The sequence below is a fragment of the Oncorhynchus kisutch genome, linkage group LG15 (genome assembly GCF_002021735.2).
Source record: "Oncorhynchus kisutch isolate 150728-3 linkage group LG15, Okis_V2, whole genome shotgun sequence".
In the NCBI taxonomy this organism is placed as follows: Eukaryota; Metazoa; Chordata; class Actinopteri; order Salmoniformes; family Salmonidae; genus Oncorhynchus; species Oncorhynchus kisutch.
The window spans coordinates 14,384,320-14,410,580 of NC_034188.2; the positions used below are offsets into that span (position 1 = coordinate 14,384,320).

The 26,261-nt window shown below is 43.0% G+C and overlaps 1 protein-coding gene across 5 annotated transcripts in view; it reads left to right on the plus strand.

Moving 5' to 3' along the window:
• LOC109905929 (actin-binding LIM protein 3) overlaps positions 1-26,261 on the plus strand; it is a 93,663-nt gene that overhangs the window by 26,193 nt on the left and 41,209 nt on the right. For all 5 annotated transcript variants that reach the window (XM_031789705.1, XM_031789706.1, XM_031789707.1 and 2 more), the window contains exons 2-3: positions 7,366-7,500; positions 25,510-25,693. In XM_031789705.1, the coding sequence (XP_031645565.1) occupies positions 7,366-7,500; positions 25,510-25,693 (319 nt within the window). The remainder of the gene's footprint in view (positions 1-7,365; positions 7,501-25,509; positions 25,694-26,261) is intronic.

Genomic DNA, 26,261 nt, shown 5'->3' on the forward strand with positions numbered 1-26,261 from the left:
ACCCCAGTAAAACTTGGACAACGCTGGGCCAATGACCCCAGTAAAACTTGGACAACGCTGGGCCAATGACCCCAGTAAAACTTGGACAACGCTGGGCCAATGACCCCAGTAAAACTTGGACAACGCTGGGCCAATGACCCCAGTAAAACTTGGATAACGCTGGGCCAATGACCCCAGTAAAACTTGGACAACGCTGGGCCAATGACCCCAGTAAAACTTGGACAACGCTGGGCCAATGACCCCAGTAAAACTTGGGCAACGCTGGGCCAATGACTCCAGTAAAACTTGGACAACGCTGGGCCAATGACTCCAGTAAAACTTGGACAACGCTGGGCCAATGACCCCAGTAAAACTTGGACAACGCTGGGCCAATGACCCCAGTAAAACTTGGACAACGCTGGGCCAATGACCCCAGTAAAACTTGGACAACGCTGGGCCAATGACCCCAGTAAAACTTGGACAACGCTGGGCCAATGACCCCAGTAAAACTTGGGCAACGCTGGGCCAATGACTCCAGTAAAACTTGGACAACGCTGGGCCAATGACTCCAGTAAAACTTGGACAACGCTGGGCCAATGACCCCAGTAAAACTTGGACAACGCTGGGCCAATGACCCCAGTAAAACTTAGACAACGCTGGGCCAATGACCCCAGTAAAACTTGGACAACGCTGGGCCAATGACTCCAGTAAAACTTGGACAACGCTGGGCCAATGACCCCAGTAAAACCTGGACAACGCTGGGCCAATGACCCCAGTAAAACTTGGACAACGCTGGGCCAATGACCCCAGTAAAACCTGGACAACGTTGGGCCAATGACCCCAGTAAAACTTGGACAACGCTGGGCCAATGACCCCAGTAAAACTTGGACAACGCTGGGCCAATGACCCCAGTAAAACTTGGACAATGCTGGGCCAATGACTTCAGTAAAACTTGGACAACGCTGGGCCAATGACTCCAGTAAAACTTGGACAACGCTGGGCCAATGACCCCAGTAAAACTTGACCAATTCTGACGCGCCCTTTTTATTTTTTTATTTATTTCACCTTTATTTAACCAGGTAGGCAAGTTGAGAACAAGTTCTTATTTACAATTGCGACCTGGCCAAGATAAAGCAAAGCAGTTCGACACATACAACAACACAGAGCTACACATGGAGTAAAACAAATATACCCCTGACAAGAATCCCTATACTTTAATGAAGAATAGCTTCTCCATTCTAGAGGGGGAAAATCAACCATTTCCAGGCCCAAGGACATGTACTAGTCTGTGGTGACCCAAATGATTGAACCTGACACTCTTAGTGTCACACAGGGGGACAAACACCTACCTGGAGGTGACAGTATTCCCTCCCCCATATGCCCCCCTAGACACAACTATGACAACATAACCAACAAAGACGGGTCACATCACCGACCTCAACCCATAGTTTCTCAGAGCGTTCACAGTCAGCCAATTGACACCCCTATCAGATCACAGCGAAATCATAGTCTCTTTGAACAGAGCAGTACTCAATCGTGAGGCATTGAAGACGAACAAACAACATACTATTAATGAAATGCTATAGATGGAAGGTAGGTAGTGTAGAAACCTTCCAAAAAACTATTTGCCAACAACAAATCCAATTCCTCCTAGACAACTTTCTGGACAAATTGTTTTCCTGCAACGCTGAAGGTGTAAACATAGCAGCAGGAAGCCTGAACAATATATTTTACATATCAGCTAACATATCACATTTAAATTACGGCAGAAAACCTAAGACAACTAACAACAATGAAAAATGATTTGATGAGGATTGTAAAAATCTAAGAAAGTAATTGAGAAACCTATCCATCCAAAAACACAGAGAACCAAAGAAATCTTAGCTTCACTATGGTGATACACTAAAACAATACAGAAATACACTAAGCAAAAAGAAGGAACAGCATGTCAGAAATCAGCTCATTGTGATTGAAGAATCCTTATAATCAAATCACTTTAGAGAAAATTAGAACACACTAAACCAACAACAACACAAAGAGCTATTTATCCAAAATGGAGGTATGGATAAACCACTTCCCCAAACTATTCGGACAAATAACAAAGAACCAAGAGCAAAAACATATCCATGATCAAATACACATTTTAGAATCAGCTATTATTACAGACCACCAGAACCCACTGGATTCTGCAATTACATTGGATGAGCTACAGGACAAAATACAAACCCTCCAACCCAAAGAGGCCTGTGGTGTTGATGGTGTATTAAACGGAATGATAAATATACAGACCACAACTTCAAATGGGCTTAAACTCTTAAACTCTTTAACATCATCCTCAGCTCTGGCATCTTCCCCAATGTCTGGAACCAAGGCCCGGTCACGGCAGTGCATGGAGACATACAGTGTTTGACCCCAATAACTACTGTTGGAATATGGAATATATATCAATGAATTGGTGAGGGCAGTCTACAGCAACCGGCCTCACCCTACAGGACTCAGAAGTCAAATGTCTACTGTTTGCTGATGATCTGGTGCTTCTGTCCCCAACCAAGGAGGGCCTACAGCAGCACCTAGATCTTCTGCACAGATTCTGTCACACCTGGGCCCTGACAGTAAATCTCAGTAAGACACAAATAATGGTGTAACAAAAAATGTCCAGTAGCCAAGAAACAAATACAAATTCAATCTACACACTGGTGACCTAGAGCACACAAATATTTACACCTACCTCGGCCTAAACATCAACACCACAGGTAACTTCCACACGGCTGTGAACGATCTAAGAGACAAGACAAGAAGGGTCTTCTACGCCATCAAAAGGAACATCAACATCCCAATTAGGATCTGGCTAAAAATACTTGAGTCAGTTCTAGAACCCATTGCCCTCTAGGGTTTTAGAATACCTGACCCTGTGACTGACCCTAAATTAAGACAATCCTTGACTATGTACAGACTCAGTGAGCATAGTCTTGCTATTGAGAGAGGCCACCATAGGCAGACCTGGCTCTCAGGAAAAGACAGGATATGTGCACACTGCCCACAAAATGAGGTGGAAACTGAGCTGCACTTTCTTCTGCCAAATGTATGACCACGTTAGAGACAATTATTTCCAACAGATCACACCCACAAAGAATTTGAAAACAAATAAAACATTGATAAACTCCCATATCTGTTAGGTGAAATACTGCACTGTGCCATCACAGCAGAAAGATTTGTGGCCCGTTGCCATGAGAAAAGGGCAACCAGCGAACAACAAACACCATTGGAAATAAAACCTAGATTTATCTGTTTATTTATTTTCCTTTTCATACTTCAAAACTACTTGAACATTGTCACAACACTGTATAAAGCCAATAATATAACATTTGAAATGTCTATATTATTTTACTACTTTTGTGTGTGTAATGTTTACTGTTTCCTGTTTATTTCCCTTTTGTTTATTGTCTATTCCATTTGTTTTGGCAATGTAAACATATGGTATGTTTCCCATGCTAATAAAGACCTTTGAATTAAAATTAATTGAGAGAGTTATAGTGGAAAGAGGGAGAGAGAGAGTGCGAGGGACATGTCACATCTAATCTCCCACAATCCCTTGTGACTGTGAGCTCTCAGCATGTGTTGAGGTCGGCGTAGAAATAGCAGCAGCCTGCCATGGCCCTTTGTCTTATATCACTTAGCAACTGATCCAGGAGCTGTCTTACCACTTGGTAGTAAGACTACTGAACCACTAAGCTGCCCCGTTCACTGATCCAGGATCAGTTTTTAAATAGCAGCAGCCTCCCACTGCGTTATGTATTTAACCACTTAGCTATCGCCTTGCCTGATTCACTTAGCCCAGGGCTGCCCAAACCTCTTCCTGGAGATCTACTGTCCTGTAGGTTTTTCAGTCCAACCCTAATTTAGCCAATTTGATTCAGCTAGTTAAGGTCTTGTTGAGCAGCTAAGTAGTAGGGTTGGACTGAAAACCCACAGGACGGTAGATCTCCAAGAAGAGGGTTGGGCAGCCCTGACTTAGCCTATCCAGGACCTGTGTATGTGCCTCCAACTGTGGCGTTTACCTTACCACTACCACCTTCAGTGATCCAGGACCAATGGTTACAGCTAATGACAACAATGTTAATGAACCACTTAGATACAACTGATACAGAACCTTTGTTCTGTTTGTCTGGGATGACTTAACACTCAACAGAGGCAGACATTCAGATTTGAGTCATTTAGCAGACACTCTTATCCAGAGAGACTTACAGTAGTGAGTCATTTAGCAGACTCTCTTATCCAGAGAGACTTACAGTGGTGAGTGATTTAGCAGACTCTCTTATCCAGAGAGACTTACAGTAGTGAGTCATTTAGCAGACTCTCTTGTCCAGAGAGACTTACAGTAGTGAGTCCTTTAGCAGACTCTCTTATCCAGAGAGACTTACAGTAGTGAGTCATTTAGCAGACTCTCTTATCCAGAGAGACTTACAGTAGTGAGTCATTTAGCAGACTCTCTTATCCAGAGAGACTTACAGTAGTGAGTCATTTAGCAAACTCTCTTATTCAGAGAGACCTGCAGTAGTGAGTCATTTAGCAGACTCTCTTATCCAGAGAGACTTACAGTAGTGAGTAATTTAGCAGACTCTCTTATCCAGAGAGACTTACAGTAGTGAGTCATTTAGCAGACTCTCTTATTCAGAGAGACCTACAGTAGTGAGTCATTTAGCAGGCTCTCTTATCCAGAGAGACTTACAGTAGTGAGTCATTTAGCAGACTCACTTATCCAGAGAGTCTTTTCTTACTGGTCCCCTCTGTGAATCAAACCCACCAACTGAGCCACACGAGAGAGAGAGAGAGAGAGAGAGAGAGAGAGAGAGAGAGAGAGAGAGAGAGAGAGAGAAAGTGTGTGTGTGAGAGAGAGAGAGAGAGAGAGAGAGAGAGAGAGAGAGAGAGAGAGAGAGAGCAAGAGAGAGCAAGAGAGAGAGAGAGAGAGAGAGAGAGAGAGAGTTTGGCCTTGGCTCTTTCAGCTGAAAGGCATTATGATGCCCCTAGACAAAGAGAGAGAGAGTTTGGCCTGCATGTGTGACATACTGTAACTATCAAAAGTGGAGTTATGTCACACATGTAGCCAACACAAATATATGGAAATGTATGCTCTACCCAAAATTACAACCAACTGATTGCAGCATTATCGTAAAAATGGAAGAGACAAGTGGAAAGGGGAAAAGTAAGAAACGTGTCTGTCGCCTCTGCATTAAAGACCAACATTGGTTAAAGAAAATTGTGATAAATGAAAAAATATACCAGTGTCATTTAAGGAACAAAAAAATGACAGCTGTGCCATATAGATGGCAAAATAGTTTGGAAGAGATTTTTGATGTACTGATTCCATGGCACATGATACGCAAAACGACACCGGATTCAAAACATTTCTATTTAAATTATCATACAGAATTATTGCAACCAACAGCATGTTATATATATGGGGGTTTCTACCATCACAGCTCTGCAGATGTTGCTGTGAAGAGACAGAATCATTAGATCATTTGTTTAGGTACTGTCCATATGTAGCTTGCTTTTGGTAGCAGGTCCAGGAATGGCTGAAGAATTGTAACATTTACCTGGAGCTAACTCTGCAGACAGCAATACTGGGTGATCTGAAACGTCATAGTCAATCAATCAATAATATAATAATAATTTTAGCAAAAAAAAAATGTTTTTAATTTACAACCTGAAGAAACTATGAGAATAGAAAGGTTCAGGACTTTTGTGAAACATCACAGCACAGTTGAAAATATATGGCAAATAGGAAATTGGATGGTCTTCAGAGATAGATGGGAGGGGTTGAGGGGAGCTGAAGGCTGGGACTGGATGGTCTTCAGAGATAGATGGAAGGGGTTGAGGGGAGCAGAAGGCTGGGACTGGATGGTCTTCAGAGATAGATGGGAGGGGTTGAAGGGAGCTGAAGGCTGGGACTGGATGGTCTTCAGAGATAGATGGGAGGGGTTGAAGGGAGCTGAAGGCTGGGACTGGATGGTCTTCTGAGATAGATGGGAGGGATTGAGGAGAGCTGAAGGCTGGGACTAATAACAGCAAGATAACTAATGTAAAATAGATTGTATCTGTAAAATGTATGTAATACCTGCCTGGGCATCAGGTAAAATATATATGGGGGATTGGACATTACAATTACATTGATGGAAGCCCCAATCTATCTGCAATATTAAAGCTATTTGACCCCCTCAAATATTTGAAGATATTAAAATAATATAACAAATACCACAAGATAGTTTTGAGTGGAATTGTCCTTTAATCCGGGTAATGCTGGAGTGTGTACTTTCCCTCGCTCTGCTGTTGATGTCCTCAGGAAGGAAGACAGGTGAACGGCATTATCCTCCTTCTCTTCTCTCCTCTCTTCTTCTCTTCTCTCCTCCTCTCTCTGCTGTTGATGTCCTCAGAAAGGAAGACAGGTGGAAGGCATTATCCTCCTTCTCTCATCCTCTCTGTGCCCTGGCTAGTGGCTAACTCTCATGATACCTATTCTCCTCTCCTCTCCTCTCCTCTCCTCTCCTCTCCTCTCCTCTCCTCTCCTCTCCTCTCCTCTCCTCTCCTCTCCTCTCCTCTCCTCTCCTCTCCTCTCCTCTCCTCTCCTCTCCTCTCCTCTCCTCTCCTCTCCTCTCCTCTCCTCTCCTCTCTAGAAGACTGAAGCCTAGAGGATTACTCTACCTGGCACACACTACTTCCCTCTTGTCACAGAGAATTGGGTTAATCTATGCCAATCCCACACTCAATTTCAAGTTGCTTATCACTGCAGACGGGCATGGCAGTGGCCTATACACACACAAACGTATGCACGCACGCACTCACTGACACAGAAAGACACACACTCTGTCTAGTACCCACTTGTTCATTGGCATGTCTGTGGAAACCTGTGGAGTTTTGTTTTTTGTTTTGATTCCTCCCGTAACATAATATAGTGGTCGACTTCCACCATTCCCCTTGCATCCTGTGTTGGCACAACAAACTAACATTGGATTCCAATTTCCCATTTGTGTTCTGTTCTGTCCCTGTTAGGGTGTGACTGGTAAGGAATACTGACATTGTTGAGGAAACAATTGACTATTATAGAATGTGGGAATGAGCAATATGTCAAATCCACTCACAAATATGCATACAGAGCATGACAGAAGGGTAGAGAGGCTATTGCCAACTATCGTATAGCACAGATGATATATATTGACTGTTTTGTATTGTTTGGTATTGTTGGTTGCATCCCAGGTGGCGCCCTGTTCCCTATGGGCCATGTTAAGTAGTAGTGAACTCTATAGGGAATATGGTGCCATCTGGGGGACAAACATCGATTGTTATGATTGGATGAGGTCAGCTGTCTCTACTCCTGTCTTTTTACAGCCTATCAGCAGGCCTCTTTGGGCAGTGAGCGGAGCACTGGACCAATCCGGTGCCAGCGTTGTCGGGAGGCGTGTAAGGGAGAGGTGGTACGCGTTCAGGACACACACTTCCATGTCAAGTGTTTCACCTGCACAGGTAAGGACATGCTGGGCTATGCTGGGCTGGGCTATGCTGGGCTATGCTGGGCTATGCTGGGCTGGGCTATGTTGGGCTATGCTGGGCTGGGCTATGCTGGGCTATGCTGGGCTATGCTGGGCTGGGCTATGCTGGGCTGGGCTATGCTGGGCTGGGCTAATCTGGGCTATGTTGGGCTGGGCTATGCTGGGACATGCTATGCTGGGACTCTTACAGGCTGGGACTCGGACTGTGACGTCAATTCCCTGCGGACACACTCACTCACTCACTCCAAGCCATGGCAGTAATGATCCAGTCTAGGGATTTGGAAGGATCAGAAGGACCATGAAAGAGGGTGTGGGGTCCTGCTAAGGGGTGTGTAGGAGGGTGTGGGCTCCTGCTAAGGGGTGTGTAGGAGGGCGTGGCCTCCTTCTAAGGGGTGTGTAGGAGGGAGTTATTATACACACAAGCATTTCTCTGTAGAATCTCTACCTACAGTGTGATACATTGTGTCATGGCAACAACAGTATGTACAACTGCTGTAGATAGGGTCCATAGACTTGTGGCTGTGTAGTCATGTTCTTACACCCTCTATCAGATAGCTGCTCCAGTACAGCACATAGTTCACTGCCACCATAGAAAGCTTTTGTGTAAGTAACTTAGTCAAGGATTGTTTAATGTTTTATGATATCCCCCTCTACTTTCACTTGTGTGTTTTCAGTTGAGGGGTTGCTGTGGTAACCATGTCAAGGGGCTCCCTCCGGTCTGATTCGTGGTTATTCTCAGCATCACTAGGGAGCCTCAACCAATGGGAAACCCCCATAACCGACCCCAGAGACCAGACAGAGGGTTCAGACAGAGCAAGATAGTGAGAGAAGGAGAGAGAGAGAGGGAGGGATGGAGACAAAGATATATATAAATTGAGAGAGAGTGACCCTTTGTGTGGCAGGTAGCTTAGTGGTTAGAGCATTGGGCCAGTAACCGAAAGGTTGCATGATTTAATCCCAAGGTAAAAAGGTACACATCTGTCATTCTGCCCCTGAACAAGGTAGTTAACCCACAGTTCCTGAGATGTCATTGAAAATAAGAATTGGTTCTTAACTGACTTGCCTAGTTAAATAAATGTAAAATATATTTTTTAAATGTTGTCATTATACTTTTCTCTCTCAATCTCTCTGCCCCTCCCCTCTCACACTACCCATACCCTGAACTGTCCTCTCTACTCCTTTCATCTCAAAATGGAACACATGGGGATAATCCCAAAAGCAAACTCAAGCACAACTCAAATAGTTTGACATTGATGTGTTTGACCTAGGTTCTGACCTAGAGCAAAGCAGAGGCGTGGATGCCAGTACAGTAGAGCAGTATTGTGTGACCATGCCCTCCCTCGCTGTGGTTCCAGTAGCATCGATGGCCACAGCTTTCTAAAGACCTGCTATTGTTTCACTGTCCCCCCTATCCTTTCCTCCCTACCCTTCCCTCTCAACTACATGTTCCCTTCTCTATTCACCCCCCCCTCTTTTCACTTCTGTTTGTTCTTCATTCCTGTTGTTAGTCTTTGACTAATGATGATCTGGGTGTGTGATGGGGAATGAAACACACACATGATGAAAGAGAGAAAGATGGAGAGAAAGATGGAGGGAAAGAGAGAGAGACATAGAAAGAGGTTGGTAATGGCTCAGGAAACAGTTATCAAAACAAGCATTTATATATCTCTCTGGCTCCCTCTGTCTCTCTCTCTCACTGATAGTTATCTAAGCATGAAATCAATTTCCCATCATGGGACAGTTTGACATTGGCGTGTTTAGCATGTGATAAGGAGGCTGAACGAAGAAGTGTGTGTGTATGTGTGTGTGTGTCTGTGTGTGTGCACATGTGTGCATGCGCATGTGTGTGCGTGCATAAGTATGCATGTGTGTGTTTGTGATAGGAATGATAAAATGCCAAGGTGAACGATATGTGGTTATATTTGTCATAGTATGATATTGGTTTATCTTGATCTTTCTAACTTTGTCTGTTTGTGTTGTCTCTGTCTGGCTGTAAGGAAACACATAGGTAAAATGGAGGAAACATACAGAAAAGATACAGGAAACATATAGGAAACATGTAGGAAACATATCGGTAAAATGGAGGAAACATATAGGAAACATGCAGGTAAAATGGAGGAAACATAGGAATCGTATAGGAAACATGTAGGTAAAATGGAGGAAACATATAGGAAACATGCAGGTAAAATGGAGGAAACATAGGAATCGTATAGGAAACATGTAGGTAAAATGGAGGAAACATATAGGAAACATGCAGGTAAAATGGAGGAAACATAGGAATCGTATAGGAAACATATAGGTAAAATGGAGGAAACATATAGGGAACATGCAGGTAAAATGGAGGAAACATGCAGGTAAAATGGAGGAAACATAGGAATCGTATAGGAAACATGTAGGTAAAATGGAGGAAACATATAGGAAACATATAGGAAATATATAGGAAACATATAGGAAACATGTAGGTAAATTGGAGGAAACAGGAATCGTATAGGAAACATATCGGTAAAATGGAGGAAACATATAGGAAACATGTAGGAAACATATAGGAAACATGTAGGAAATATATAGGAAACATATAGGAAACATGTAGGTAAAATGGAGGAAACATAGGAAACATATAGGTAAAATGGAGGAAACATAGGAAACATATAGGTAAAATGGAGGAAACATAGGAAACATATAGGTAAAATGGAGGAAACATATAGGTAAAATGTAGGAAATTTACAGTATAGGAAACATGTAGAAAACATATAGGAAACAACTAGGCAGAACTCTTTATATTCAACTCATTTCACCTTGGGAAACAGAAAGTGCCATTCCCTGAGAAGCTCTCCCTTTATTTCCTTCCTTCTATCACAGTCTGTTATTATCACAATGTGCTTCTCTTTCTTTAGCTGTGTTCGAATACCCATACTAACATACTGTATAATACATGCTTAATGAGTATATACTACTTACTATATACTATTAGTTCATTTTTGTATACTGTAAACAGAACAGTATCCTTTCAGTTGACAGTACTAGCTCTTCGCCGGTCTACCAGAAGTTGATGCTAGTTAGCATAACAAATTACTAGTTAGACATTTTACGACTTCGGGTGTGTTCTTAAATTCAATCTGGAGTGCCAGAGTGCGCTTGTAAATTCAGAGCGTTGTCAGATTGTCCATTTGAGAATTCAGAGCGTTTCACTCTCAGAACGCACACTGGATGGTCGGGTGGAGGAGTAGGGTTGATTTGAGCGTTCTGACCTTACAAAGGAAGTCAAGCACCCAAGCTAGCTTGCTAGCTACTTCCAGACACAAATGAGAGTGGCCATTCTGACCATTTCACTCACCCTAGCAGAGCTGGTTAGGCAGTTTTCAGTGTTATCCAGAGTGTTGGTGACTAACTGTGTCAACAATTTAATTGCGCTTTTTTGCAATCGTTAACTGACACCGGCCATATTCAACTGACACCGGCCATATTCAACTGACACCGGCCATATTCGGTGTTGAACGCTAGTCAATTCATTATTCTGTGCTCAGACTAGAGTGCTCTGAAATCGGAGTAGATAGCCAGAACAAATTTATGAAAGCACCCGAATGTCCATTGAAAACTCACAACAACTATTCCATTTAGCTTAGCTAAGAATGATGGGAATGATCAAGTCAATAAATGTTGGGTAGTTAGATAGCCTATAGTTAATATACTGGCAAGTTTGATGTATAACTACTAACGTTAGGTAGCTAGCTAACATACCGGTACATACTGCTGTAATGATATGCTATGTGGGGCAGCGTAGCTAACAGATTGTCAGCCAAAAATAGTTTAAGGTAACTTATTTGAAAGTAATTACTTTATTACATTGCTCAACATTTTGTTCACATTTGTCATAATTAGTTAAAGCAATGAATTTGTAGCCGCTTTTGTTGGACTTTGGCTGCATATTTTCCCAAATGTTCTTCAAATCTGGAAACCATTTCCCGAATAATTGCATTATGGGCCCTAAAGTACGGAAATAGTGTCCTCTGCATGTATACTTCATATTTTGGTGAATTTAGTACGAAATCCGGAAACATTTGGCATACTAACTATATCCATACTATAACCAATAAGCCTACTACATACTCAATTCACGTCACAAATAGTATGATTAGTGTGGGTAGTATGAGTATTCGAACACAGCTTTTGTCTGTCTGTCTGTCTGTCTGTCTGTCTGTCTGTCTGTCTGTCTGTCTGTCTGTCTGTCTGTCTGTCTGTCTGTCTGTCTGTCTGTCTGTCTGTCTGTCTGTCTGTCTGTCTGTCTGTCTGTCTGTCTGTCTGTCTGTCTGTCTGTCTGTCTCTCTCTCTCTCTCTCTCTCTCTCTCTCTGTCTCTCTCTCTTTCTCTCTCTCTCTCTCTCTCTCTCTCTCTCTCTCTCTCTCTCTCTCTCTCTCTCTCTCTTTCTCTCTCAGCAGTGAGTTCAGTAGCATTGTGATGGATGGAGATGGCGAGAGAGAGGTTATTATTACAGCATTCTGTTGACTGTAGCAGCAGGCTCCGTTATAGAGAAGTCATTATAACGCCATTCTGTTGACTGTAGCAGCAGGCTCAGTTATAGAGAAGTCATTATAACGCCATTCTGTTGACTGTAGCAGCAGGCTCCGTTATAGAGAAGTCATTATAACGCCATTCTGTTGACTGTAGCAGCAGGCTCCGTTATAGAGAAGTCATTATAACGCCATTCTGTTGACTGTAGCAGCAGGCTCAGTTATAGAGAAGTCATTATAACGCCATTCTGTTGACTGTAGCAGCAGGCTCCATTATAGAGAAGTCATTATAACGCCATTCTGTTGACTGTAGCAGCAGGCTCCGTTATAGAGAAGTCATTATAACGCCATTCTGTTGACTGTAGCAGCAGGCTCAGTTATAGAGAAGTCATTATAACGCCATTCTGTTGACTGTAGCAGCAGGCTCCGTTATAGAGAAGTCATTATAACGCCATTCTGTTGACTGTAGCAGCAGGCTCCGTTATAGAGAAGTCATTATAACGCCATTCTGTTGACTGTAGCAGCAGGCTCCGTTATAGAGAAGTCATTATAACGCCATTCTGTTGACTGTAGCAGCAGGCTCAGTTATAGAGAAGTCATTATAACGCCATTCTGTTGACTGTAGCAGCAGGCTCCGTTATAGAGAAGTCATTATAACGCCATTCTGTTGACTGTAGCAGCAGGCTCAGTTATAGAGAAGTCATTATAACGCCATTCTGTTGACTGTAGCAGTAGGCTCAGTTATAGAGAAGTCATTATAGAGAAGTTATAGAGAAGTCATTATAACGCCATTCTGTTGACTGTAGCAGCAGGCTCAGCTTTACCTAGCAAAGACTTATAGATGACCTGGAGCCAGTGGGTTTGGCGATGAATATGTAGCGAGGAGCAGCCAACAAGAGCATACAGGTCGCAGTGGTGTGTAAGTATATGGGGCTTTGGTGACAAAACGGATTGCACTCTGATAGACTGCATCCAGTTTGCTGAGTAGAGTGTTGGAGGCTATTTTGTAAATAACATCGCCGAAGTCAAGGATCGGTAGGATAGTCAGTTTTACGAGGGTATGTTTGGCAGTATGAGTGAAGGAGGCTTTGTTTTTCGAAATAGGAAGCGAATTCTAGATTTAACTTTGGATTGGAGACTCTTAATGCGATCGGTTGATTTAGCCTTATGGACGCGCTGCCTATGAGCCTATGTCAGTCACCTATTCCCCATAGTAGAAAATTTGACCTATTCTATTGGTCAGCTTGTCGAGAAGAAAATAGCCCAACCAATATTCATACAACCAGTAGGCTTAGGCTACATAAAAACAACCAGTAGGCTTAGGCTACATAAAAAACAACCAGTAGGCTTAGGCTACATAAAAAACAACCAGTAGGCTTAGGCTACATAAAAAACAACCAGTAGGCTTAGGCTACATAAAAACAACCAGTAGGCTTAGGCTACATCAAAACAACCAGTAGGCTTAGGCTACATAAAAACAACCAGTAGGCTTAGGCTACATAAAAACAACCAGTAGGCTTAGGCTACATAAAAAACAACCAGTAGGCTTAGGCTACATAAAAAACAACCAGTAGGCTTAGGCTACATAAAAACAACCAGTAGGCTTAGGCTACATAAAAACAACCAGTAGGCTTAGGCTACATAAAAACAACCAGTAGGCTTAGGCTACATAAAAAACAACCAGTAGGCTTAGGCTACATAAAAACAACCAGTAGGCTTAGGCTACATAAAAAACAACCAGTAGGCTTAGGCTACATAAAAAACAACCAGTAGGCTTAGGGTACATAAAAAACAACCAGTAGGCTTAGGCTACATAAAAAACAACCAGTAGGCTTAGGGTACATAAAAACAACCAGTAGGCTTAGGCTACATAAAAAACAACCAGTAGGCTTAGGCTACATAAAAAACAACCAGTAGGCTTAGAGTACATAAAAAACAACCAGTAGGCTTAGGCTACATAAAAAACAACCAGTAGGCTTAGGCTACATAAAAAACAACCAGTAGGCTTAGGCTACATAAAAAACAACCAGTAGGCTTAGGCTACATAAAAACAACCAGTAGGCTTAGGCTACATAAAAAACAACCAGTAGGCTTAGGCTACATAAAAAACAACCAGTAGGCTTAGGCTACATAAAAAACAACCAGTAGGCTTAGGCTACATAAAAACAACCAGTAGGCTTAGGCTACATAAAAAACAACCAGTAGGCTTAGGCTACATAAAAACAACCAGTAGGCTTAGGCTACATAAAAAACAATATGAATCTGATGCACCAGTTCAGAACGTTTAGCGTAACATTTTGTTAAACTATTATTTCTTAACGTTTATTAGCGCAGCAATGCACACAGTTCGTAGGCTACGTGTGAACGTGCATTTGGCTACCGGACAATGAAAGAAAGTTGATAACCAATAGAACATAAGGAAATAGGCTATTGGTTTCAATGGCATATGTGTCTTTATAAAATAATTGCTTTCACGGATATGGTCCGATGTTGCCTAGGCTACTTTGAAGCAAGGCAAAATATTCCTCATAATATGTAGTACAACGTACAGGTTTCAAACAATTAAATAGCTATATGTTTTCAAAATGCTTACTGTCTCCAGCTCATTGCAAAGTGGTGTGTGACACGCTGATGAAGCCTGCCTTCCATTGCCTATGCATTTGAATGGCGAATCGGAGGTGCGCTTCAATTACCAGTTGAGAAATAAAAATAGTAGCTCTTTTTAATCGTGGCCCCAAAAATGATTTTTAACACACAGTTGCATTTAGAATTGTTGCGCAATGACTGGGCTTGTAAAACTGTCTGACAGATTTCCGGCTCAAAGGCTCTGTACCTTTATGTTGTGCGCATGTGATAAATAAGATACATAATGAATATACCCTTGTGCCAATTTATTTCCACTAAATTACGCAAATGATCACTCGTAGACCGATAAGCTTGACCAGTCAAAGGTTTTTACATCAACTGTATTTCCATCCATAAATAGGCTAAAAGCTACTTACTGGGGTTTTATTTATTTTATGGAAGCCCTAGCACACATACGCACACACAAGTACGCACACACACGTATGCACACACACACACTTTGGATGATATGTGTTATTGTATTACTGGTAATGGTAGCAGACTGTGTATCATGGCCTAATGACACCCTAACCACATTTTCCTCTCGTTGCTAAAGTGGCACTCTCCCATTCCAGCACAGCTACCAGGCATTGCAGTGGTCTAAATGCATGTTCCATATGGACAGCTCCTTAGGGAGACTCACACACACACACACACACACACGCGCACACACACACACACACACACACACACACACACACACACACACACACACACACACACACTCAGTCACCCACTCACACTCACACACACACAAGCAAGCGTCAGGTTCCAAAACCTTACAAATATTCTGTCAGCAGTTTTCTGAGTCAAAACAGATTTCTACAATGTCCAGAGTATCAGGACAACTGTAAGATGTTGCCTGTATCAATTTGTCTCTAGTAAAACTTCCCTTTGAGAAAGGAACAGGTTTAAAGCACCGAGGTCCAGATCAGATCAAACCTGACCAGACCAGATCAAACCTGTCCAGACCAGATCAAACCTGACCAGACCAGATCAAACCTGACCAGACCAGATCAAACCTGACCAGACCAGATCAAACCTGTCCAGACCAGATCAAACCTGTCCAGACCAGATCAAACCTGTCCAGACCAGATCAAACCTGACCAGACCAGATCAAACCTGTCCAGACCAGATCAAACATAACCAGATCAGATCAAACCTGACCAGACCAGATCAAACATAACCAGATCAGATCAAACCTGACCAGACCAGATCAAACCTGTCCAGGTCAGATCAAACCTGTCCAGACCAGATCAAACCTGTCCAGGTCAGATCAAACCTGACCAGACCAGTTTGTGACTTGTGTTCTATCTGCAAGGTCTCATCACCCTCTCACTCTTAGCTCTTGGCACACCATGACAATCTACCTCCGTAGAGGTAGATTGGAAGAGAGGGAGTAAGAGAGATGGAGAGAGATGGAGAGAGGGAGAGAGAAGGACAGAGAGGGTTATGGTAAGAGAAGGGGGTAGGGAGAGCGCGACGGGGAGAAACATAGAGAGAAACAGAGAAAATAGTTAGAGAGAGAGATGTGGGTTAGAGGGGATTGGAGCTTCCCGTAGCTATAGCAACCACTGCCACGCTGGTCCAATCACCAAGCCAACGTGTGGTTGCTAGGGAGACATTGTGAGATTACAGGGAGATGAGTTTAGGCAGCAGCGGTTTTCTCTCCCGAGCTCCAGGATTTAGGATAGAAGACAAGGGCAGTGTCTCAAATAGTACCCAATTCCTGATATAGTGCTCTGGTCAAAAGTAGTGCACTATTTAGGATGAAAACAGGTATTATCCTGTGTCTTATCTCCTGAAGAATCGCTGCCTGAGGGGATAAACACACGCATCTCCTCTGCCTATGGTCTCTCCCATACACACACATACACACACACAGATATATATACACACACACACACACACACACAGAGACACACACTCACCCAGTTAGTTCTGATACGTTTCTACAGTGTTTATTGGTTGGTGATGTGATCGTTGTGAGTAGCATTAACTTCTCCATAGTCACTGATCTAAGGTCAGTTTTTGACTTGTAAGAATTTGTTGGCGAGTGAGTGGTTTTACTACCATTCGTTCTATTGGCCAATGTGCAATCACAGGAGAATAAACTGGATGAACTCCGTTTGAAACTATCCTACCAACGGGACATTAAAAACTGTAATATCTTATGTTTCACCGAGTCGTGGCTGAACGACGACACGGATAATATACAGTTGGCTGGGTTTTCAGTGCATCGGCAGGACAGAACAGTTACGTCTGATGAGTGGTGATCATGTGTGTCTATTTGTCAAAACCAGCTGGTGCGCAATGTCTAATATTAAGGTACCTTGTGGTATTGCTCACCTGAGGTAGAGGACCTCATGATAAGCTGTAGACCATACTATCTACCAAGAGAGTTTTCATCTATATTTTTTGTAGCTGTCTATTTACTGTCATATCTGTTCCGCCCGCCAGGGATGTTTTCCTTTATGACGTGATTTGTAATCAAGTTAGGATTTAATTATGTGTATGTGTAATTCTGTGTGATTAGTTAGGTATTTAGTAAATAAATAATTAAACCCAATTTTGTATTGCTGATTCAACTTGTTAGCCATGATTTGTGCAGATAACTAAGAATTTACAACTTTCAGATGAGACTGAATTAAGATGACGATTAATATTGGCTGCTATTGATGTAAAATATTACTAGGTCTTTAAGAGTTTATTCGGAAGATAACAGCTCTATAAATATTATTTTGTGGTGACCGACTCTCTAGTTACATTTACATGATTAGCTCAATCAGGTAATTTTAATTAGGGAGAAATTATTTTATAGAATAGCATGTCATATCACTTAATCCGGCATAGCCAAGACACGACAAGGCCATAAACAAACAAGAAAATGCTCATCCAGAAGCGGTGCTCCTAGTGGCCAGGGACTTTAATGCAGGCCAACGAAAATCAGTTTTATCTCGTTTGTACCAGCATGTGCAAACAGAGGGGGAAAAACTCCACACACAGAGATGGCTACAAAGCTCTCCCTTGCCCTCCATTTGGAAAATCTGACCATTATTTTATCCTCCTGATTCCTGCTTGCAAAAACTAAAGCAGGAATTACCAGTGACCTGCTCAATACGGAAGCGGTCAGATGACGCGGATGCTACAATACAGGACTGTTTTGCTAACACAGACTGGAATATGTTGGATTGGATTCATCCAATGGCTTCGAGGAGTATTCCACCACAGTCACCAGCTTCATCAATAAGTGTATCAACGACGTTGATAGTTCAGTGTGTCAAAATCGGAGGGCCTGTTGTCCGGACCTCTGGCAATCTCTATGGGGGTGCCACAGGGTTCAATTCTCGGGCCGACTCTTTTCTCTGTATACATCAATGATGTCGCTCTTGCTGCTGTTGATTCTCTGATCCACCTTTAAGCAGACGATACCATTCTGTATACTTCTGGTCCTTCATTGGACACTGTGTTAACTAACCTCCAGACGAGCTTCAATGCCATACAACTCTCCTTCCGTAGCCTTCAAATACTCTTAAATGGCAGTAAAACTAAATGCATGCTCATCAACCGATCGCTATCAGCACCTGCCCACCCGTCCAGCATCACTACTGTGGACGGTTCTGACAAATACCTAGGTGTCTGGTTAGACTGTAAACTCTCCAATCCAAAATTAAATCTAGAACCAGCTTCCTATTTTGCAGCAAAGCTTCCTTCACTTATGCTGCCAAACATACCCTCATAAAATGAACTATTCTACCAATCCTTGGTAGAATAGCCTCCAACACTCTACTCAGCAAATTTAATGCAGTCTATCACAGTGTCATCCGTTTTATCACCAAAGCCCCATATACTACCCACCACTGCGACCTGTATGCTCTCGTTGGCTGGCCCTCGCTTCATATTCGTCGCCAAACACACTGGCTCCAGATCATCTATAAATCTTTGCTAGGTAAAGCCCCGCCTTATCTCAGTTCACTGGTCACGATGGCAGCACCCACCCGTAGCACACGCTCCAGCGGGTATATTTCACTGGTCACCCCCAAAGCCAATTCCTCCTTTGGATGCCTTTCCTTCCAGTCCTCTGCTGCCAATGACTGGAACGAACTGCAAAAATCACTGAAGCTGGAGACTCATATCTTCCTCACTACCTTTAAGCACCAGCCGTCAGAGCAGCTCACAGATCACTGCACTTGTACATAGCCCATCTGTAAATAGCCCATCCAACTACCTCATCCCTATACTGTTTTCTTTTGCTCATTTGCACCCCAGTGCTTGCACATTCATCTTCTGCACATCTATCACTCCAGTATTAATGCTAAATTGTAATTATTTAGCCTATTTCGCATGTAATTATTATGACCTATTTATTGCCTTACCTCCCTTATCTTACCTCATTTGCAGACACTGTATATATAATTGTTTTCTATTGTGGTATTGACTATATGCTTTGTTTATTCCATGTGTAACTCTGTGTTGTTGTTTGTGTCGCACTGCTCTGCTTTATCTTGGCCAGGTCGCAGTTGTAAATGAGAACTTGTTCTCAACTAGCCTACCTGGTTAAATAAAGGTGAAATTTTGTTTTAAAGGTTACAGTGCTATGCAGTGTCTTAGACTGTTGCACCATGCAGGGAGTGGGCTAGACTACAACATTAAGAGCAAAATAATCCTAACAAAATAAAACTATAAATAACTGAGCGTAACAGCAGTTTTAGCAAGTAATACTGAAGTCGTACACAATTATCAGTTTCTATTTAGGTTTCTGTCTCCCATTCATTATCAGTTAGAGACACGGTAGACCCAAAAGTATAATCAGTGCTGTAACTCCCCCTTGCGCTGGTCTGGAGCAATGAAGTGTTAATGCAGGTTACCATACTAAACCACAAATGACCAAAGTACTTAATCATGATCACAAAACTTTTAATGGAGCAACCACTATAGTCACTTTACCCCTACCGACATGTACATTATAATTTACTTACACTTTACTGTTCCCTCGCACATTGACTAGGTACCGGTACCCCCTGTATATAGTCTCATTATTACTATTTTATTGTTATTACTATTTTATTGTTATTACTATTTTATAACTTTTTACATTTCTTTATTTTAAATGTTTTACTTTAGTTTATTTAGTAAATATTTTCTTAACTCTACTTTCTTCTAATTGCATTGTTGGTTAAGGGCTAAGGGCTTGTAACTCAGCATTTCACGGTAAGGTCTACACCTGTTGTATTCGGCACATGTGAAAAACCAGATTTGATTTGATATGAGAGAGAGAGAGAGAGAGAGAGATGGAGTGCTAGATGCTGATTCACTGATCTGATTTAAACATATTGATCCTCTGGGTTTGCTGACTCCTACTGTGTGTGTGTGTGTGTGTGTGTGTGTGTGTGTGTGTGTGTGTGTGTGTGTGTGTGTGTGTGTGTGTGTGTGTGTGTGTGTGTGTGTGTGTGTGTGTGTGTGTGTGTGTGGTCGTGTAACCTTTAGAATGCCCACTGACCTTTTAGGAACCTCGTCCACTAGAGTTAATACAGTTTCTCTCTTCACTTGACCTTACAGACAAATAGCTGTGGAGAATCAACTCTGTTTACTATAACAACCCACACATGTACATGTGGTCTCCAGTGGCTATTTTAGCATATACATCTTGGTGGGTCAACCCCCCCCCCCCAAAAGAAATTTGGGATGCATTCCAGCACCACAACACAATACATCAATTGCACTTAACAGTGACAAACAGTTTCTACATACTCTTAGGGCCTACATAAAGCTGTCCATACAGCAGAATCCCAACAGCAGAGTCCCAACATCTTACCATAGCTACACCTGTCTATCAGCGGAGTCTTGTCTGGCAGGGAAACAGTTTATTCAGCCTCATTTACTGCCTTTTAAAAAACATAGCTGATATGGCTGACTTGCTTATGTGGTTTGTGGGAGCCACCTAGAAAAACTACAATTTCTGAGTAATTTTTCCAAAAACCAGCCTGAAACTCTTTCTAAAGACTGTTGACATCTAGTGGACGCCCTAGGACCTGCAGTCTGGGAGGACTTGGCCTTATTATTAAAATACTAGCCATTGAAAATAGTGGTAAGCTGAAATGCTTTTTTTGGTGGGATGGTTTGTCCTCGAGGTTTTGCCTGACATATCAGTTCTGTTATACTCACAGACATTATTCTAACAGTTTTAGAAGAGTGTTTTATATACATATCTACCAATTATATGCATATTCTAGCTTCTGAGCCTGAGTAACAGGCAGTTTACTTTGGGAACGCTTTTCATCCGGATGTCAAAATACTGCCCCCTACCCAAGAGAGGTTAATACATTTATGAGCGAGCTAGGTCGGACGTAGTTAATATAACTATTTGTTCAGCACTTTTGAAATGTACATCGACAGAATTCATAACATGGGCCGTTCATGCAGTGTTCTCCATGCACACCAAGTCAGAACTGTAGGACAAATAAATGGGGGCATATAAGCAAGCAAGTCAGAACAGGAGGCTAAGTTATAAAGGGAAGAGGGACCAAATTATTAGGGTGAGGCACATGTACTACTAACAGCTAACTACACAACATTAACTTAGTATTACTTTCTTTATACGGTAAACATATCTCCCTGGCATATTACATCATCTATGCAGGACCATACAATACATTTTGGGACTCACCTTGTTGTGCTGTGCTCACTTGAGCAGGAAGGTGGCGCGGAGGTCTTTAGTGGGCAAATGTTGTCATAAAGAATGTGTCATCAAAGTCAGGCATTCTCTGGATTTATGGAGCTTTTAAGACAACAGGGAACTCGGGAAAAAAACAAGTTGAATCATGACATCAGTGATCTTCAGGTCAGAGATCTAGAAAGAGAACTGAGTTCCTGACTTGGAATTCTGAGTTGGATGACTGTTCAAAGCGTATTTTCCCAGTCGGAGCTCGTTTTTTTCAGAGTTCACAGTTTTCTTGAACCACTGAAATCTGAGATTTCCCAGTTTTGAGTTTCCAGATGTTTTGAACGTGGCAGAAGTCATGCTGGATTGACAGCACGGCCAATGTTGAATGTTTAGACCCTTAATTAAACCCAGACTTGGACCACACACCAACTCCACTGAATAACAGTATAGTGATTGCATTGCAATGTTTGCAGTTAGCCACTGATTCCTTCCAAACCACTCATTGTTGAATTTGCGATTTCCAACTTGTTGTGTCATGTTTATGTCCAATGGCCGATGTTTGTTGTTTTATCTATCATTTCTCTTCATCATTTTTGTTCATATGGCAAGGTTTGAAAAGGATTTGTCAGTAGATTGTCGACTTCCTGATGATTCATGACGAGGACTGCTTGTCTAGCTTGCTAGCTAAGATTTTGAAAGTATGATGTTGACATGATCAGCCCAATCGAAGCTACGGTAGGTATAGCGGAATTTTACGTTATTTTATCTGTGGCCAATGATCTTGAGCCTTCTTGGATGGGCACTTCTAATGTAACTCTATGGCAGCACAAAAGGGACTTTTTTTTAGGTCTTCTTGTAGATTTTGCGGTGAGGTAGTGTCCCCATGAGTGACAGAACACGTAGCCAATCACGGCCCAATTAGAGAACATTACCAACCTCTACGCTCCCTATTTTCCGCTGGCTGTCCAACCACCACAGAAAGCACTGAGCTAGGATAAAACACCTGCATTTTGGAGCTGCCTTACTCAAGAAAACAAAAAAGAGACCATGTTGGCAACCAGCCCTGAATGACAGGTCGCCACGGGTACTCTCTCGCTCTCTCCATTCCCCTCTCCTTCTCTCTCTATTCCCCTCTCTCGCTCTCTCTATTCCTCTCTCCTTCTCTCTCCATTCCCCTCTCCTTCTCTCTCCATTCCCCTCTCCTTCTCTCTCCATTCCCCTCTCCTTCTCTCTCCATTCCCCTCTCCTTCTCTCTCCATTCCCCTCTCCTTCTCTCTCCATTCCCCTCTCTTTCAATTCAATTCAATTCAATTCAATTGACTTTATTGACATGGCAAGTTCCATTAATACTTACATTGTCAAAGTATACATATCGAAAAATAAAAATAAAATAAAAATATATATTTATATATAAATAAATGGTGGGACCAACAGCAATAATAATAGTAGTAGTGGACATGGGATTACCATTAACAACAACTACAACAACAATATTAATGAGAACAAATTAAAGCCATGGTAGTAGACCAGTGTCAACATGACTGAGAATACAGTCTCTCTCTCATGACTGAGAAGACACATGACAAGGTATGAAATATAAAACAAAACCAGATGGGAAATATTATCGACATTACTTTGCACTTTTCACTGGCTGTCCCTCAGGTTGTGGCTGGAGGACACATATTTGGCTGCCAAAACTGCAAATTTGGGCTTTTCACCCCAAAAATATTTGATTTTTTCTTCATCTTTTATAGTTTCAAATTATTTGCATTGAATTATAATTTTTGGAAAGAAATATTCTCTTAGGTCTGAGTATTTGTCACAGTGTAGTAGGACATGCAGCTCTGTCCCTACCTCTCCCCTGGAGCAGAGTGAGCACAGCCTGTCCTCTCTGGGCAGCCAGGTTTGTCTGTAACGACCGGTCTCTATAGCCAGACTGTCGTCTCTGGGCAGCCAGGTTTGTCTGTAACGACCTGGCTCTATAGCCAGACTGTCCTCTCTGGGCAGCCAGGTTTGTCTGTTACAACCAGTCTCTATAGCCAGACTGTCCTGTCTGGGCAGCCAGGTTTGTCTGTGACAACCGGTTTCTATAGCCAGACTGTCCTCTCTGGGCAGCCAGGTTTGTCTGTGACGACCGGTCTCTATAGCCAGACTGTCCTCTCTGGGCAGCCAGGTTTGTCTGTAACGACCGGTCTCTATAGCCAGACTGTGCTCACTGAGTCTGTACCTAGTAAATGTTTTCCTCAGTTTTCTATCAGTCACAGTGGTCAGATAGTCTTCCACCATGTACTGTCTGTTTAGAGACAAATAGCATTGAAGTTTACTTTGTGGTGTCTTTCCAATAGGTGATACATTTTTCTTTTTGTTTTGTGATGATTTAGTTGTGCCAGATTTTCTGAGTGCTGTCCTGAGGCTCTTTGGGGTTGGTTTGGGTTGGTGAACTGAGCCTCCCCTCTGAGCCTCCCCTCTCTTTCTCTCTCCATTCCCCTCTCTTTCTCCCATTTCCCTCTCTTTCTCTCTCCATTCCCCTCTCTTTCTCCTATTTCCCTCTCTTTCTCCTCTTTCCCTCTCCTTCTCTCTCCATTCCCCTGTCTTTCTCTCTCCATTCCCCTGTCTTTCTCTCTCCATTCCCCTCTCTTTCTCCTCTTTCCCTCTCTTTCTCTCTCCATTCCCCTCTCCTTCTCTCTCCATTCCCCTCTCTTTCTCTCTCCATTCCCCTCTCTTTCTCTCTCCATTCCCCTCTCTTTCTCTCTCCATTCCACTCTCTTTCTCTCTCCATTCCCCTCTCTTTCTCTCTCCATCCCCCTCTCTTTCTCTCTCCATTCCCCTCTCTTTCTCCTTTCCCTCTCTTTCTCTCTCCATTCCCCTCTCTTTCTCTCTCCATTCCCCTCTCTTTCTCCTTTCACTCTCTTTCTCTCTCCATTCCCCTCTCTTTCTCTCTCCATTCCCCTCTCTTTCTCTCTCCATTCCCCTCTTTCTCTCTCCTTTCCCTCTCTTTCTCTCTCCATTCCCCTCTCTTTCTCTCTCCATTCCCCTCTTTCTCCTCTTTCCCTCTCGTTCTCTCTCCATTCCCCTCTCTTTCTCCTCTTTCACTCTCATTCTCTCTCCATTCCCCTCTCTTTCGCCTCTTTCACTCTCGTTCTCTCTCCATTCCCCTCTCTTTCTCTCTCCATTCCCTCTCTTTCTCTCTCCATTCCCCTCTCTTTCTCCTCTTTCCCTCTCGTTCTCTCTCCATTCCCCTCTCTTTCTCTCTCCATTCCCCTCTCTTTCTCCTCTTTCACTGTCGTTCTCTCTCCATTCCCCTCTCTTTCTCTCTCCATTCCCCTCTTTCTCCTCTTTCCCTCTCGTTCTCTCTCCATTCCCCTCTCTTTCTCCTCTTTCACTCTCGTTCTCTCTCCATTCCCCTCTCTTTCTCTCTCCATTCCCCTCTCTTTCGCCTCTTTCACTCTCGTTCTCTCTCCATTCCCCTCTCTTTCGCATCTTTCACTCTCGTTCTCTCTCCATTCCCCTCTCCTTCTCCTTTCCCTCGTTTTCTCTCTCTCTCTTCTCATGGAGAACTTGGTGATGAAATGTAGGAAAGTTATTTTGTTCCGTCTCATTGATTGTAATGAAGGAGTCGTTTCTGGATCTTCTGGAGAAAAATAGTTTTCCACATTGTCTTTATTTTCACATCACAGCAAACTGTTGGCCACAAACTGCATACAAGACACCCAGAAACACACTCATGCACGCAAATACACACACACACAAACATGTTTATGTCTGTCTTGTCTTTATTTTCTGTCTGGAGAAGCAGAAACCCATCAAAGTTCCTCTCTGTCTGAACCACCACTAAACAACCCTCTGAGCTCCCTATAAAGCACTAATTGGCTCATTTCGAACAGTTTACTGTGGAAATGGGGCAGATGTGACCAAACGGGTTCAAACCCAGGATATAGACTAGCTTTGCCACCTAAGCTAAAGCCGAGGAATTACTGTAGCTTGCTGCAATCAGTTTTGTATTTAGTTTTTTCCATGCTCGTTCATTTAGAATAGTTTGAGTGATCAGTCTTTAACCTAATCCACCGTCTCTCTCTCTTTCTCTCTCTTTCTCTCTCTCTTTCCGCCTCTCCCTCCCTCTCTCTCCCATTCTCTCCCACTCCCCCTCCCCCCTCTCTCTCACTCCCCCCATCTCTATCTCTCTCCAGTGTGTGGGTGTGACCTGGCTAGATCTGGGTTCTATCAGAAGAGTGGTGAGTACATCTGTACGTCAGACTACCAGCGTCTGTACGGGACGCGCTGTGACCGCTGTGACGGACTCATCACCGGGGAGGTGGTGTCTGCTCTGGGGAGGACCTACCACCCTACCTGCTTCGTCTGCAGTGTCTGCAGGTGCACACACACACACAAGCACACACATCCACGCACAGACACACACACATCCATGCACACACACACACACACACGCACACACACACACAAACAATGATCAATTTGATCAAATAAAATCTTGCGTTTTCAGTGAACTGGTATTTTGAAAATGCAGCAGAGATAGTGGGAGACCGAGACAGAGATACAGAGCTGTCAGAGTGGGACAGAAATAGCAGCACTGCGTTTGTGGCCAGAGTAACGCAGCTTCCATTAAATATGTAGAGTAAAAAGTTGAAAGCACAGAGCAAGGCTGACGGTGCAGAGAGTGTCTGGAGGAAGAGACACACAGGCAGGTAACAGCAAAGTCACACACACACCCTCGTCTAGTCTACTACACCTCTAGTCTAGTACATCTAAGAACATCAGCTACCCGAAAGCATCAAACCGTGGTCTCCAGACATGCCTGACAGCACACTAACATTCTGTAGGCCATCCAATGACGTCTTCCTCACATCCAAAGACATGATACCTGCTCTCACACAGCAAATATTCACTGACAACACACGCACACGCACACGCACGCACACGC